Here is a 16920-nt window from a genome sequence, read left to right as displayed (position 1 = left end):
TGTTCATGAAACATGGTCAGGGAGTGAAATATCAAAAATCTGCCTCTTTCAAAGTGAAAAGGGAAATAAATGGGTAAAGATTTTACTATACATTTCCTATCTGAATGATTAAAACCTAGGTAAACCTGTTTTTAATAAGTAGGTTTATCAGAAATTCCCTTGAATTACTGTAGTATTTCCTGTCTGCAAGAAGGTTTATGGTGCAGCAGCAGTATAAAAATGTCTCTTTTCCTGTTATAGGCCACCATGCACCTCACAGATTGAAATCTAACTTTCAGACCACAAGATCATCAGCAAATGTTACTGCTGATGTTTGTCACGATCTTCGCACACTACAGATATCTGAGAAACAGTTCTGCTTTTCAAATAAGCTTTTAGGATGGGCTAGAGGGATCTAGATTTCTTACCCTCACCCCTTTTAAGTGAATTAGATGTTAATTATTTCTGTTCACTGAAAGACTGGGCTCTATATATTTGTGCTCATCAGCCTTTTTTTGTTCAACTAGTGACTGGAGTGGGTTTCCTGAAGTAATAAAGCCACATGTAGAAAACCTAGTCATTGTTTTGTTTCTAGTTTTTCCTTTTTTAATCACTCTTGTGTCAGCTGATAGTACAGTGTGAATCCTATGTCAGTCTTGTATCGGATCCATTGGCCCAAACTTGTGGTTTAGTAGATTCATCTGGGATGAGAGAGGGTTCACAGCTCAGACCAGCTTACTACACATGATCCAAGCAGAATTCTATCCACGGTAATCAGTCTTATGTTCGTAACTCCAAAACATCAAATTAATTGAAAGCAAAAACACAAAGCTGGGATTGCATGTCTTACAATACACACAAAATGCTGGTGGAACACAGCAGGCCAGGCAGCATCTATAAGGAGAAGCACTGTCAACGTTATGGGCCGACACCCTTCGTCTAAGATCTTAGTAATTTCTTAGTATCTTTCCTTTCAGTTAGTCCTGACGAAGGGTGTTGGCCCGAAACGTCGACAGTGCTTCTCCTTATAGATGCTGCCTGGTCTGCTGTGTTCCACCAGCATTTTGTGTGTGTTGTTTGAATTTCCAGCATCTGCAGATCTCCTCGTGATTGCATGTCTTAGTTCCCTTTCTACTTTAAGGGAGACATGCATGTATGACATGGTGGTGTTTTATATATAAAATATATAGTTGTCCTACAATGACAGGAAACCAGTGCAGGGGAGTTTTTAAAGTGGAAGAGTGGAGAATCAGTGGAGCAGTTTCACTCTCTCACTCGGAAGTCTGGCTCCAGTGGTACAAACAGGTGTCACACACTGGGGGCTTCCTTGGTTGCAGCGGATGACTGTGACTGTGACGTTTTCTGCGCCTTGTCATCCCCTCGCTCTCCACGGAGCATTGCAGTACCGCCTTCCTGGCCATTGGATCTCACTGTCAATCTCATCCACCCAGCCCACTTGAGCTGACTTCACATGTTCCTGTCTCATCGGGGTGCGACGTTGTTGGCTACCTTCGTCTGGTTTGGCCCTCCTGTTGAAGCGGTATACTCGGGTGTGGCTGCTGTCACTTGCAAACAGCTACTTGCGACCACAGTTGGAAACTGAGTGTTAGGGATCAAATGTGAGCGAGCTGTCCTGGAATGGAGACAACAAGCCCCTTCACTAGAGATGCTGCCCCTCACTGGACTCCGTGTGTATTATACTGTGCAGAAACCTATCAAATACAACTTCTGTGTAGACATCCACAGCATGCTGAATCTTAAATTGTCTCATTCAGGCCTAAAGATTTAATAGCTATGGAGGTTCTTGTGCGATAACATCTCTCCTGACAAGAGGGTTCACTCTGCTTGGTGGAAGAGATGTGTGGCTGTGAAAGAAAGCAGGCTCTGGGGCCCCCTCCATGGTCGTTGTAGGTGTTGACACTGGGACTGCAGGAAATATTTCTGACCACTCTGGATACCTTTCTTCTGGACGTGTTGCATCCCAAAAGGTGCAGGCAAACTTCACTGGATGAGATGTGTGACATCACTACTTCCTTTACCTTTTGGAAAGCCACCTCCCACTGCTTTGTCCATTGCCATTTCTTCCTGATCTGTAGTAATGAGTTCAAGGTGTGGAGCACAGTAGCCAGGTTTGGCAGGAGCATGTTATAGTAACTGACAAATCCTGAAAAGGATCGCAATTGTGATACGTCTGAGCAACACACACGGTGTGGTGGAAGAACTCAGCAGGCCAGGCAGCGTCTAACGGAAAACTACTCAGTCGATGTTTCAGGCCAAAACCCTTCAGCAGGACTGGAGAAAAAATACTGAGAAGTAGATTTGAAAGGTGCGGGGAGGGGAGAGAGAAACACCAGGTGACAGGTGAAACTTGGGGGGGGGGGGAATGAAGCAGAGAGCTGGGAAGCTGATTGGTGAAGGAGACAGAAGGCCGTGGACGAAAGGAAAAAAAGTGGGGGGAGGAGCACCAGAGGGAGGCGATGGGTGGGCAAGGAGTTAACATGAGGGGGGAAAGGGAGCATTACTGGAAGATTGAGAAATTGATGTTCATGCCATCAGGTTGGAGGCTACCCAAGCAGAATATTATGTGTGGTTCCTCCAACCTTAAGTATGGCCTTAGCATGACAGTGGGGAAGGCCATGGATGGACAAATCGGAATGGGAATGCTAAGTGGAATTAAAATAAGTGGCCACTGGGAGATCCAGCTTGTTCTGGCAAATGGAGCGTAGATGCTTGGCGAAGTGGTCTCCCAATCTATGTCGGGTCTCAATGATTTACAGGAGGCCTCACCAGAAGCACCTAACACTGTATATGACCCCAACAGACTCACAGGTGTAGTGTCATCTGACCGATAAGGACTGTTTTCGGGCCCTGAATGGTAGAAATTGAAAATGAAGACAAGATTCTCTAGGCAGAGGAGAGTGGTGGTGGAGGGGAACTAGCTAGGTCTGGTGTCCAGAAAGAAAGCAGACAGCTTTGAGGCCTTCCTGGTGGGGGATGGAGGTGTATAGGGACTAGACATCCATAGTAAAAATAAAATGATGAGGGCCAGGGAACTTGTAATCCTTGGAGAAATCAAGAGTGTGTGAGGTGTCATGGATGTAGATAGGAAGGGACTGAACTAGGGAGGATAAAGCAGAGTCTAGATATGCAGATGTGAGGTCAGTGGGCAGGAACAAGCTGAAACAATGGGTTTACCTGGACAAGCATGTTTGTGGATCTTGGGTAGGAGGTAAAAATGGGAGGTATGGAGTACAGGAACTATGAGGTTGGTGGTAATCGATGGGAGATCACCAGAGTCAATATGGTTGGCAATGGTGTTGGAAACAATGGCCTGGTGTTCTTTAGAGGGGCCTAAACCCTCCTCCCTCACTAACATCCAGGGCTCTAAACAGTCCTTCCAGGTGAGGCGACACTTTGGCCGTGAGTCTGTTAGGGACATTTACTGTGTTTGGTGCTCCTGGTGTGGCCTCCTGTACATCGATGAGATCCGACGTAGATTGGGAGACTGCTTCACTGAGCAATTATGCTCCATCCGCCAGAACAAGAGGGATCTCCCAGTGGCCACCCATTTTAATTCACTTCCCATTCCCATTCTGGTATATCCATCCGTGGCCTCCTCCACTGTCATGATAAGGCCACACTTAGGTTGGAGAAGTAACACCTCATACTCTGCATTGGTATGAACATCGATTTCTCAAACTTCCAGTAATGCCTCCCAACCACTCCCTCTTCTCCATTTCCCATCCCCTTTTCCCACCCTCACCTCATCTGTCATTGCCTCACCCATTACCTCCCTCTGGTGCTCCTTGCCCCCTTTTTCTTTCTTCTATGGCTTTCTATCTTTTACCAATCAACTTCCCAGCTCTTTGTTTCAACCCTCCCCCTCCAAGTTTCACCTATCACCTGGTGGTTCTCTCTCCCTTACCTTCCCCCCCACCCCCACCTTTTAAATCTACTCAGCTTTTTTTCCCCAGTCCTGCCGGAGGGTTTAGGCTCAAAGCATCGCCTGTGCTGTTGTTCTATCGATGCTGCCTGGCCTGCTAAGTTCCTGCTCGGATCTCCAGCATCAGCAGATTTTCTCTTGTTTGTGAAAACCTTGTTTGGGGCATTCACCACTGTCTGAACTTTTTCAGCATACTTGTGCAATCCTGCACGTCAATGGTGTGACCACAGTAAGTGATGCTTGGTTTAAATAATTCACACTTGCTCTGAGCCTGTGATTGCCTAATCTTTTTAACACTCTCTAGAGACTCTGGAGATGTTTCCTGTCATCCTTACCGGTAACAACAATGTCATCCAGGTAACACTGGACAGCCTTTCAGCACCTAATCCATACCTTTCTCCTAGAGTGCAGGTGCAGATGACACTCCAAAAATAAGCTTATTTTAGCGATAAAGCCCTCTGTGTGTGTTTATAGTGAGGAACATTTTGGACTCTTCTTCTATCTCCATCTGTAGTAGGTAGGCCTCAGCTAAGTCCATTTTGCTGAAGTGTTTTCCTCCAGAAAGGTTTGCAAAGATATCCTCTATCCTTTCAGTCCTGGCTTGACGGTGACCTTAAAATTAACACAGATTCTTACAGACTCATTCTTCTTTACTACTGTGACCGCTAATGTTGCCTATGGGCTCTCACACCAACTTGGAAAGAATTCCTTCAGTCTCCATGCAACCTAGCTCACTGGCTACTTTATCATGGATAGTATAAAGAACTGGGTAGGCTTTGTAAAACTTGGGTGTGGCATTTTCATTTAACACTATTTTACCCTTGATATGTTTGAGTTTTCCAATGCCATCCTCGAAAACTACTATGGCATCATCCAGTAGTGTTCTTAATGTGCTTTCGGTTGTTTTTTTTTTTGGAAGGGACATGGCATGGAAATTGTGGCTGGATCTTCAACAAAGTTATGTTTATCTTAGCTAATCACAACATCGCAATGCTGGCCCTCATGCTTTTACCACGTATAAGCTCAATGTGCCTTGTTGGGTTTTTCGTTTCACTGTTAAGAATGTCATTCCCACAGGAATTATATTTCTTCAGTCTAAGTTCTTAGTTGGATATCTGTAGCTTTAGTTCCATATCTTTGAAATGCTTTTCAAACACATTCTGTGGAATGACTGAAACAGCTGAGCCAGTGTCCAATTCCATTTTATTTAATTTGCCATTCACTTCTGGTGTAGCCAGATTGCGTACACTTTGCAAATCTCAAGGCTACACTGTCCTGTGTCACTCTCATCATTATCAATTTTTTCTTCAAAAGCGTGCAGATTAGTGCTCTTTCTGAAACTGCAATTTGACGTTTTATCTTTTTCTCTTCTTTGCATTCCATATACTTTTGTCTGCCTAATATGCTCTTTGTATGTGTCCTACTTTGTTGCATTCTCTACAAGTTTCACCTTTAAATCTGCTTTAGTCTGGTGTGTGTTAGCCCCCGCCACAATGGTAACACAATTTGTTCGACAGGTCAGTCTTTGTATAGATGTTACAGTTTTATTCATGCTCACTTTCATTCCTGACTCTAGCTCAATTATGTCTCTGACTGCTGTTCCCATTGATACAGCTATTTCAACTGCTCTTTTAAGTGTGAGCTGTGGTTCAGTTAGGAGCCATTTTTGAATGGTCTCTTGTAAGATTCCACAAACTAAATAATCTCTCATTACTAAGCTTTTTACTGAACTAACGATGCTCAGAAAATCAATTCAGCCATGTACGCTGAAATGGACTCCCCTTTGGATTCCACTTATGAAACCTAAAGCGTTCTGCAGTCACTGATTTTGGTTCCAAATGTTTCTGCATTACTTTTACGATATCAGCAAAGCTCATTTCTGCTGGATTGATTAGAGCAGTTGTACTTTTAAGCAAACTAAAATCCAATGCACTCTACAAGATTGGCACTCGCTTTTCATTGGCTATTTAATTTGCTTCAAAATATTGCTCAATTCGTTCAGTATATATCAACCAGTTATCTTTTGTGCAATCAAATGTGTCTATCTTTCCAATGTAGTCAGCCATTTCTGTTCTTTTTAAAATTTATAATTAGTACCACGTGGTATTCACTGTTTCTGCCTTTTTTTAAAATCATCCATCTCTGTCCCATCCTGAAGAAACATGTGCCGCACTGCTTTTTCTTTAACTCCACCATTTCTCACAGCATTTTTTTTTTACTCTAACGCATCACAGCACTTCAGCAGGTTAGTGGTCTTCTTGAGTTCATTTAAAATTTCCTCACTGCCTCTTTTTTGTAACTCCAAAGTATAAAACTAATTGACAGCAAAAACATGCAGCCTTGGTTTCATCTTTACTTTAAGTGAGGCACAAAGGTATGACATGGTGGCAAGATGAAGTATGCAATTTCCATACCTTTACACATAAACTGTAATAAATTACTGAAATGCACAAGAATGCTTAATCAAAACAACTGTCTACATCAGGGTGCAGGTCGATGGGACTAGTCAGATGAACAGTTTTGCACAGATCAGATGGGCCAAAGGGCCTGTTTCTATACTGTAATGTTCTATGACTCTGTTATGCCCCTCATGATTTTATAAGGCTTCCCCTTAGCTTCCTTTACTCCAGATAAAATGTTTCCAACTTTATCCATTTTCTTGTAATTCAAGCCCTTCTGTCCCAGCAACATCCTTGTCCAACTTATTTGCATGCTCTAGTTTATCACAGTCATTCTATGGTCTGGTAACAGAACTGGGCACGGCATTCTCGATGTAGTCTCACCAATCTCTTGTCCAGTTATACCATGCCAGCCCAATGCAGGTGTTCCATACACAACTACCTTATCTACCTGTGTAGTCTCTTCCAAGGAATTTTGATCTTGTACCTCTAGGTGTCTCTGTACTACAACACCACACCAGGCCCTATTATTCATGTTATGCCCTGACCTTGTTTTAACAAATGCATCGCTGCACTTGACTTGATTAAATTTCCTCCCTCCTGTGTTCTTGGATTCACTTGCCAGATGATCTATATTCTGTTGCACCTTTAGACAATCTTCACAGTCTAGTACACCATCAATTTTGTGGTCATCTGCAAACTTGTCTCCTGCATTCTCAGCAAAGTGACAAATAGTGGACCAAGCAGCAACCCTTGCAGTACACCATCGGTCACAGGCCTCCGAAATAAGAAACAACTTTCCTCTATGACTCTTTGACACCTTCCACTAGGCAAATTTTGTTTCCGATTGGCTTGTTCATCCTGGAACCATGTGTCCTTGCCTTGACAGCTTCGTGTGAAGGAATCTGTCAAAAGTCTTGCTAAGATCCATGTATTCAATGTCTACAGCCCCGCCCTTGTTACTCCTCTTGGTTGCTTCAGGGGAAAAAAACAATCATATACGTGGGACTTTTATTTCCACACACAAAGCCTTGTTGACTATTGCTGATCATTCCTTGCCTTTTGCCACGGTAGCTTAGCAGTTGGCACAATGCTATTACACCTTGGGGCTTTTTACAGTTCAGGTTCAATTCTGCTGCCACCTGTAATGGAGTCTGCACATTCTCCCTGTGAGTTTGTGGGTTTCCTTCAGGTTCCTCCCACAGTCCAAAGATGTACCGGTTGATAGGTTAATTTGTCATTGTAAGTTGTCCTGTGATGAGGCTGGAGCTAATTGGGTGGTTGCTGGGTGGTGCAGCTCATTGGGCTGGAAGAGCCTGTTCTGCATTGTATGTATATCTAAACAAAAATATATTTACAATATTACTGAAATATTAAATACTCAACAATCAGAAATGGGAATCCTGCCAAATTGTTCCTTCCTTGTGTGGGGCTGGGGAAGTGAGCAATGGCGATTGTACAACACTAAATGACAGAAGTCTAGAGATGGAAGCTTTGATCTTCCCGCTGTGTGCAGCCCTGCTTACCCAAGAGAATTGTTAGAAATTGCCAGGTGGAATTATGTGTTTGTGTACTCACACCCAGCCCTTACTGGACATTATAAAAAAAAATCATTGTAAAATACAAGCCTTCAATATTTTTGTTTTGATTAGATTAAACCAAAAGCATTGGTGCGTGGCCAAGTGGTTAAAGCGTTGGTCTAGCGATCTAAAGGTCGCAAGTTTGAGCCTCAGCTAAGGCAGCGTGTTGTGGCCTTGAGCAAGGCATTTAACCACACATTCCTCTGCGACGACACCAGTGCCAAGCTGTATCAGCCCTTGTCCTTCCCTTGGGCAACATCGGTGGCGTGGAGAGGGATGACTTGTAGCTTGGGCAACTGCCGGTCTCTTATACAACCTTGTCCAGGCCTGCACCCCAGGAAGCTTTCCAAGGCGCAAATCCATGGTGTCTTGAGACTAACAGATGCCTATTTTTATTAGAGGTTAAAGAACAAAACCAACAAAAAGAGAAATACATAATAATGTCACACATAACCTGAAGATAAAAGACATTATTTCCACTATCTTTCAGCAAAGAAAGTTGCATAATATGTTGAAATAAAAAGGAAGTCCTGAGTGCTTGGTGAAATGGTTGTTGTTAGTTGCCAAAAATCAACACTACAAGGGCTTGAAAAAAATAATCTAATGCGAATGGCCGTTAAAATGCTGGAGGAGCCTGGACCAATTATCATTTTCTGAATGACATAGATCTTCTTCCATTGACTAACAACCTAATTGACTGGTACATGCAGCCAATTAAGCTGTTGTTGGAATGCTTTTGTTTTCTGTTGAGTTAACAGCAGATGATTTAACTCCAATAATTAGCCAGTTTACTGAGATGCCAATAACTAATGCCCCATGGCCAAATTTATAGTTTTTCTTTTTAAATATTCACCACTGTCTTCCAACCCTTCCCCTTGCTCCTTGGTTACGCTGTGTTACCATACACCAGTTTGTAATGGTAGTTAAGTTACCAGCAACCAAAACTCTGAACAAGAGATTCAAAGTTCACATTTTTACTATGGCAGCTAGGGAGCTTAAATTATACTAATTTAAGTAAAGTCTAGAATCTTTAAAGTGAAAGCTAGTGTCAGCAAAGATGACTACAAAACCACTGTAAAAATTCAATTGGTTCACTAATACCTTTTGTGAAAGAAGTCTTCAGTCCTTGCTCCACTTGACGTATGATGTGAATAACTCTCAACTGCTTTTGCACTTCAGGGCAATTGGGGATGGGTAATAAAATGCTGGCATTGCCATGTCTCGGAAAGAAATAACGTTTAACCTTGAGGTTTTTTTCCTGCATATCTGATAACTTTTACATGTACCCTTGCTCCACCAGATGTCAGATCCAATTAACTGGCTGCAAAGCACCAAGAAACTGTGCCAGGTTGCGGTTGATAACCGCGAGCAACAAGCACCAGTGCCCGTGAAGGAAGTAAGTGACTTAAACTCTTCATTACCACATCCAGAAGGCTGGAGAAAGCCCGTGGAAGCATGCTGCATCATCACTGCCAGGCCACGGACGACTCCTCCCGTAGCGATGCAGGGAGTGCCGTTACCTCAGATCTCTGATATCCCAAAGCCACGTGGGTTTATGGGTTAATTGACTTTTCTAGATTGGTGTAGATGACTTGTGAGGGAATCGGGTGTAGTTAATGGTATAGGTCACAGGGGAATAAGTGAGGAAAGGAATTGATATGTTTGCTGTGAGGGTTGACATTGTTTTGATGGGCCAGATGGCCTCTGATAGTTATAAGGAAATGAGAAGTACTGTGGGAAAGACACTGCTCCGTAATGCAAATAGAACCAGTGGTTTTGAAACATGAATACGCTTGCACACAATCACCCACTCCCACCCGAACCTCTATTCCCCTGACACCAGAGCATCTTTAAAGCTTCACAAGGGAACTCACACTTCACTTGCTGCAGTCTGTGAGAAGTTTGCTTCTGTGTCCTGCTTGCATTTCAGTTCAAGCACCTGTGTTTTCACTCTGCACATGTGACCCTGCTGCAGCTGGTGAGCTCTATCTTGTGAAGGGACAAGATTGAGAAGTGCTCAAATCTTCCTTGGGGTAAAATAATGACAAACCCCTCTGATTCCTGGGAATCCCTGGCTCATTACTATTCAAAGCGAGGGAGAAACAGTCAGAAAGCTACTGAGAAAATTAGGTTTAATCATTAGGAACAAGCAGATGCTCTGCTTAAGAGGCAGCCGGAGTGCACCGCCTTGGAAATTATCCACCGCAGTCCGACTGTGGTTCCAGCAATGACCTCATTAGCCACTCAAAACTCAAAAATCTGAAAAGAAATCTAACCATTCTTGATTTAGAGGGACTATCTGAAAAATATAATTACATATTAAATCCAGTTGTTCCGTTCATTAAATAACAAAAGTAAAACCTATAGTACAGAGAAATGCATTCTGAGCATTTTATATGCAAAGATTTGATACACCTAGATTTGATACACCCCTAAGTCTTAAAAACTGTAGTTTAAGGTGCAGCTTTCAATAGATTATTGGGAAGAGTGCAGTAATGTGAAAGATTGCTTCTCAGATATTAAACTGTGGCATTAAGAGGTTAATGTGAGGTAAACAACTGTTCTACTCAATATTATAAGAAATAAGGTGGATGATATTGTGTTTTTACAGATTGTTGGGTATGGTATTGTGGCCATCACTGAATTGTGTTTGAAGGATGGTTTTAGTTGAGAGCTGAATCTCCAAAGTTACACATTGTATCGGAGGGATAGGAAGTCTGGCAGACTGGGTGGTGTGGCTCTGCTGTTAAAGAATGGCATCAAGTCATTGGAAAGATGTGACATAGGATCGCAAGATTTCGTATCGTTGTGGTTTGAGTTGAAAATCTGCAAAGGTAAAAGGACCATGATGGTAGTTTTATACAGGCCTCCAAACAATAGCTGGGATGTGGACTACAGATTGCAATGGGAAATAGAAAAATTGTGCCAAAAGGGCAATGTTATGATAGTCATGGGAGATTTGAACATGGAGGTAGATTGGGAAAAATCAGTTTGGTAATGGATCTAAAGAGAGTGAATTAATTGAATGACGACAAGATGGTTTTTTAGAGCAGTTTGTCATTGAGCCCACTAGGGGATCAGCTGTACTGGATTAGGTGTTATGTAATGAACCGGAGGTGGTTAAGGAACATAAAGAACCTGATCACAATTTGATTGAGTTCAACTTGAAATTTGATAGGGAGAGAGTAAAGTCTGATGGAACAGTATTTCAGAGGAGTAAAGGAAATGACTGTGGTATGAGAGAGAGGAGTTGGCAAAGTAATTTGGAAGGAGATGCTGGCAGGGATAATAGCAGAGCAGCAATGGCATGCATTTCTCAGAAAAACAAGGGAAGAGTAGGATAGCTATATTCCAAAAACAAAGAAATATTCAAGTGGCAAAATAGTACACCGTGGCTGACAAGGGAAGTGAAAGCTAGGGTAAAAGCAAAAGAGAAAGCATACAACAAATCAAAAATTAGCAAGAAGATAGGGGATTGGGAAGCTTTTAAAAACCTCCAGAAAGCTACTAAAAGAATCAACAGGAGGGAAAAGATGAAATATGAAAGCAAGCTAGCAAACAATATCAAGGTAGATAGAAAAAGCTTTTTCAAGTATATAAAAAAAATTTTAAAAAAGGAAGTGGATATATGACCACTAGAAAATGAGGCTGGAGAAATAGTAACGGGACAAGGAGATGGCAGATGAACTAAGTGAGTATTTTGCATCAGTCTTCACTATGGAAGACACTAGCAGTATGCCACATGTTGAAGGGTGTGAGGGAAGAGAAGTGAGTGCGGTTACTATTACAAGCGAGAAGGTGTGCAAAAAGCTGAAAGACCTAAAGGCACATAAGTCATCTAGACCAGATGAACTGCATCCTAGGGTTATGAAAGAGGTAGCAGTAGAACTTGTGGAGGTAATAGTAATGATCTTTCAAGAATCATTGTACTCTGAGAACTGGAAAATTTCAAATGTCACTCCACACTTTAAGAAAGGAGAGAGGCAACAGAAAGGAAATTATATACCAGTTAGTCTGACCTCAATGGTTGGAAAGTTGTTGGAGTCTATTGTAAAGGTTGAGTTATGGAGTACTTGGTGACACAGGACAAGATAGAACAAACTCTTAGTATCTCTCCTTTCAGTTAGTCCTGACGAAGGGTCTCGGACAGAAATGTCAACAGTGCTTCTTCCTATAGATGCTGCCTGGCCTGCTGTGTTCCACCAGCATTTCATGTGTGTTGTTTGAATTTCCAGCATCTGCAGATTTCCTAGTGTTTGCTAGGACAAAGTCAGCATGGTTTCCTTAAGGGAAAATTTGGCCTGATAAGTCTGTTGAAATTCTTTGTGGAAATTACACATAGGATAGACAAAGGGGATGTAGTGGATGTAGTATATTTGGACTTCCAGAAGACCTTTGACAAGGTGCCACACATGAGGCTGCTTACCAAGTTAAGAGCCATGGTACAACAGGAAAGTTACTAGCATAGTTAGAGCATTGGCTGATTGATAGGTGGCAGCAAGTGGGAATAAAAGGATCCTTTTCTGGCCATCTGCCAGTGACTAGTGGTGTTCCACAGGGGTCGGTGTTGGGACCACTTCTCTTTATGCTGTATATAAAAGATTTAGATGATTAAATAGATGGCTTTGTTGCCAAGTTTGCAGATGATATGAAGATTGGTGGAGGGGGCAGGTTGTGTGAGGAAACACGAAGGCTGCAGAAGGATTTAGACAGATTAGGAGAATGAGCAAGAAAGTGGCAAATGAAATACGATGTTGGAAAATGCTTGGTCATGCACTTTGGTAGAAGGAATAAATGTGCAGACTATTTTCTAAATGGGGAGAAAATCCAACAATCTGAGATGCGAAGTGACTTGGGAGACCTTGTGCAGAACACCCTAAAGGTTAACTTGCAGGTTGAATCGGTGATGAGGAAGGAAAATGCAATGTTACCATTCATTTCAAGGGGTCTAGAATGTAAGAGCAGGAATGTGATGCTGAGGCTTTAAAAGGCACTAGTGAGGACTCAGCTTGAGTATTGTGAACAGTTTTGGGCTCCTTATCTAAGAAAAGTTGTGCTGGCATTGGAGATGTTTCAAAGGATGATTCTGGGAATGAAAGGGTTATCATATGAGGAATGTTGGATGGCGCTGGGCCTGTACTTGCTAGAATTCAGAAGGATGAGGGGGGGGATCTCATTGAAACCTTTTGAATGTTGAAGGGCCTAGACAGAGTAGATGTGGAAAGGATGTTTCCCATAGTGGGGGAGTCGAGGACTAGAGGGCACAGCTTCGAGATAGAGGTGTGTCTATTTAAAACAGATGTTTAGCCAGAGGGTGGTGAATTTGTGGAATTTATTACCACAGGCAGCTGTGGAGGTCAGGTTGTTTGATGTATTTAAGGCAGAGCTTGAGAGGCTCTTGATTGGGCATGGCATCAAAGGTTGCCAAAGGGGAGAAGGCCAAGGAGTGGGGCTAAGGAAGGAGAAAAAAGGTACTGGCTATGATTGAATGGCGGAGTGGACTTGATGGGCCAAATGGCCTAATTCTGATGCTATGTCTTGTCATCTTAGGTTTATCATAAAACAATCATTTCTGAAAACAGGTTTTATTTGCCAGTGTACTGGGCAACCAGACAGCTGTTTATGGGACTGAGTGATCCTCCGGTATATTGATTTAACTACAATTTTCGCTGTGATGCAGCTTGGAATGTTATAGAAAGACATTTAAAGATGTGAATTCTCACTGTGAAACATTTCAAATATAAAGCAGGAAGTGTATGTTGAAATGAAAATGAACACTAAATTCCTATCCCCGCCTTTCTATGACTATAATTTGGTACTTTGTACATTCTCATAATAGGAAGTGGCTGCCAATTATCCTGAACTCAATGATCTGATGGAATCTATCCAAATGCAGCAGCTAAAGGAAGATGATGTCATTTTAATCAAAGGCCTGCGACGGCAGCATTCTGAGACAACGACAGATGAGTTGCAGGTAAAGCCCGGAGCCAATGTAAAGCCTCCCTCGTTGGTATTCCCTCCCTAAAGGTCTCAGTTGTTGAGTATATTCCAGTCTGAGTATATTAGATTTTAAGGCATTCAGAGGATAAGGGACATTAAAATAAAAGATCAACTTTCAACTTTTTGAATGAAGAAATAAGCGTGGAATACAGGACAATATAATACTGCCTTTTTTTTTCCACTCGTGCTCTGAAAGACATCATTGCTGAAGTTCAATGTCTCTGTCCTCCAGCAAGCCACAAGCAGGGAGAATCTAGAAAGAAAGGTGCGGACTTGGTGCTGCCTAAACTGTATCAAGTACGTGACAGAAAACTCTCCATTTGTTTAGGGGAATGTTACACCAACAACACATCAAAAATTCAACAGAATCTAGGACGCAGGATTTTACTTATTTGACACCTAATCCACTATTCTAAATTATAGATAACTTCACCAAACCCCTCCCCCACCCCCTCGTTGACAGCACTTCTCAAAACACCAACCTTGACCAGAGCATTTTCATTTATGGGATGTGGCCATTGCTGACAACCCAGGGTTAATTACTCATCCCTAATTGCCTTTGAGAACTGCACCATTCTTTATAAACTCTGCAACTGGAAATACACCACCTTCCATTTACTGTTGGTGGATCTAATGCATGGAAGACTAAATTTAAAAAAAAAAGGAAAAAAGTATTCACCACAAGGATTGCAGCAGTTCAACAAGTGACCAACCATATTGTCCTTGAAGGCAATTGGGGATAAGCAGTAAATACTAGTATTACTAGTAAGGTTCACATTCAATGGATGTTTTTAAAAAAAGAAAATTACAATCATAAATTTGGTGTATTTTAATCAGTCTTTGTTGGTGCAGCACTTAAACGTGAAAAATAATTATTACCATTGTAGTCAAGTCAAATGATTTCACTGGTTATTTAAATTCTATTACAAACTTCTGTTTTGTTATATGTCTTTGTAGGGCTATTGAAAATGCAACTCCAATTAGACCTGGTACCTGATTGCTTTTGGAAATATTAAAAAGAAACCAGCTAGAATGGTCCAGCTGATTTAGCCCCTTTAAACAGACTGAGGGTTACCAGTGGTTGAACAAATGCCACTCATAAACACAAGGGATTCTGCAGATGCTGTTAATCTTAAGGAACACACACAAAATGGTGGAGGAACTGAGCAATTGAGATAACATCAATGGAGGGGAATAAATTAGGGCTGAGGCCCTTCATCAGGACCCAAAAAAAGGGGGGTAAAAGGCAGAATAAGAAGGTGGGGGGAAGGGAAGGAGTAATCTGGCAAGTGATATGTGAAGATGGGTGGGTGATTCTATGTGACTGTCTTGTTCACTGATCTCCCCACTGTGACTTATCACTGCAAATGTAACAAGCGCTACACCAGCTGTCATACCTATTCCTTCACCACCATTCAGAACCTCAAACAGTTCTTCTAGGTGAGGCGACACTTCACCAGCAAGTCTGTTAGAGTCATCTATCTCATCTAGTCTCCTGGTACAGTCTTCTCTATATCAGTGACACCTGAGGTAGATTGGAAGAGTGCTTTGTCAAAGAGTTCCATTGTGTTTACCACAAAAGGCAGGAACTCCCAGTGTTTACCCATTTCATTCCCATTCTGACATGTCTGTCATAGCATCATCTATTGCCAAGATGAAGCCAAACTCAGTTTGGAAGAGCAACACCTTATATTCCATCTGGGTAGCCTCCAACATGATGCCATGAACATTAATTTCTCTAACTTCTGTTAATTACTTGCCATCTTCCCATTTTCTCCTTTTTCATTAACTATTCTGTTACCCTCTCACCCCTTCTCTTCTACTCACCTGTCCATCATCTACCTTTGGTTTTCTTCCTTCCCTTCATTCCATTGTCCTCCTTTTAAATGCCTCCTTCTTCAGCCCTTTAATTCTTCACCCATCTCCTCCAAGCTTATTACTTCATTGACCTTCTCCCTCACCTGGTCTCGCCTATCACCAGCCAGCTTGTATCCCTACCTTATCCTGGCTACTGGCCCTTCCTTTCCAGTCCTGATGAAAGGTCACGGCCTGAACTTCAATTGTTTGTTCTCCTCCATTGGTTTGAGTTCCTCCAGCATTTTGTGTGTGTTGTTTCCAAATGTGTGCCACTGACTGCTTCACATGCTCTTTAATTCAATCTGTATTCTGAAACTGGATGGCCTAAGCAAATGATAGATAACGCTTCCATAATGTTTCTGGAAGCTTAAGCAGTGACTGAAAAAGCTCTTTTTCACCCTTAGCCCTTGACAATGAAAACTTTAGATTGCAGCGCAGGACTTGGTAAGGTTGAGATCGTTTGGAAGGTTGAAATCTAATAAAGGTATTCAAATAATGCAAGGTCATCGGAACTCTGTGTGGTAGCACGAAGATGAAAAAATCTGCAGATGTGAGAAATCCAAGCAACACACACAAAATGCTGGAGGAACTCAGCAGGCTGCACAGCATCTATGGAAAAAAGTAAACAGTTGACGTTTTGGGTATGATGAAGGGTCTTGGCCCAAAATGTCAACTGTTTTCTCTTTGCCATGAATGCTGACTGGCCTGTAGAGTTCCTCCAGCATTTTGTATATGTTGCTTGAGTTCTGTGTGGATTAGTTGATGAAATTACAGTTGCTTTAAATGAAAGGAATGCAACACTGTTGAGAATTTTTTTGATGAATTCTTATTTCAGTAGTAACTCTGTCTATTTAACAATAGACTGTTTCAAAATAAACAGTATATAATGGTTAGCAATTTTCATTTGACTGAATAAAGGTGTACATGCACTGTTGATTAATTCTTCAGCTGTGTATGACGTTGAGCCTCCGTTTCCTTGATCATATCTAGCATGGTGCCCTCTTCAGGGAAAGTGTGGTATGTGTATGCAGGGCCGGTAGCAATGTACCTTTCTGAATAATCCTATTTTGAAAGCTCAGTGACACTAGTGGTCTAAACCAGGAAGTAAACGCTTATTATTTAAGAATAGAAATTTACGTGTGAAAGGGAAATAGTAATTTAT

General features: G+C 42.0%; 1 protein-coding gene across 1 annotated transcript in view; it reads left to right on the top strand.

The window, feature by feature from the left end:
* Positions 1–16920, top strand: part of si:dkey-171c9.3 (uncharacterized) — a 50639-nt gene that overhangs the window by 19699 nt on the left and 14020 nt on the right. Inside the window, exons 2-3 of the mRNA XM_059977141.1 lie at positions 9202–9297; positions 13741–13875. Of these exons, the coding sequence (XP_059833124.1) occupies positions 9202–9297; positions 13741–13875 (231 nt within the window). The remainder of the gene's footprint in view (positions 1–9201; positions 9298–13740; positions 13876–16920) is intronic.

This window comes from Hypanus sabinus, chromosome 8, assembly GCF_030144855.1.
Source record: "Hypanus sabinus isolate sHypSab1 chromosome 8, sHypSab1.hap1, whole genome shotgun sequence".
Lineage (NCBI taxonomy): Eukaryota > Metazoa > Chordata > Chondrichthyes > Myliobatiformes > Dasyatidae > Hypanus > Hypanus sabinus.
This window is presented reverse-complemented; position numbering and strand designations above follow the sequence as displayed.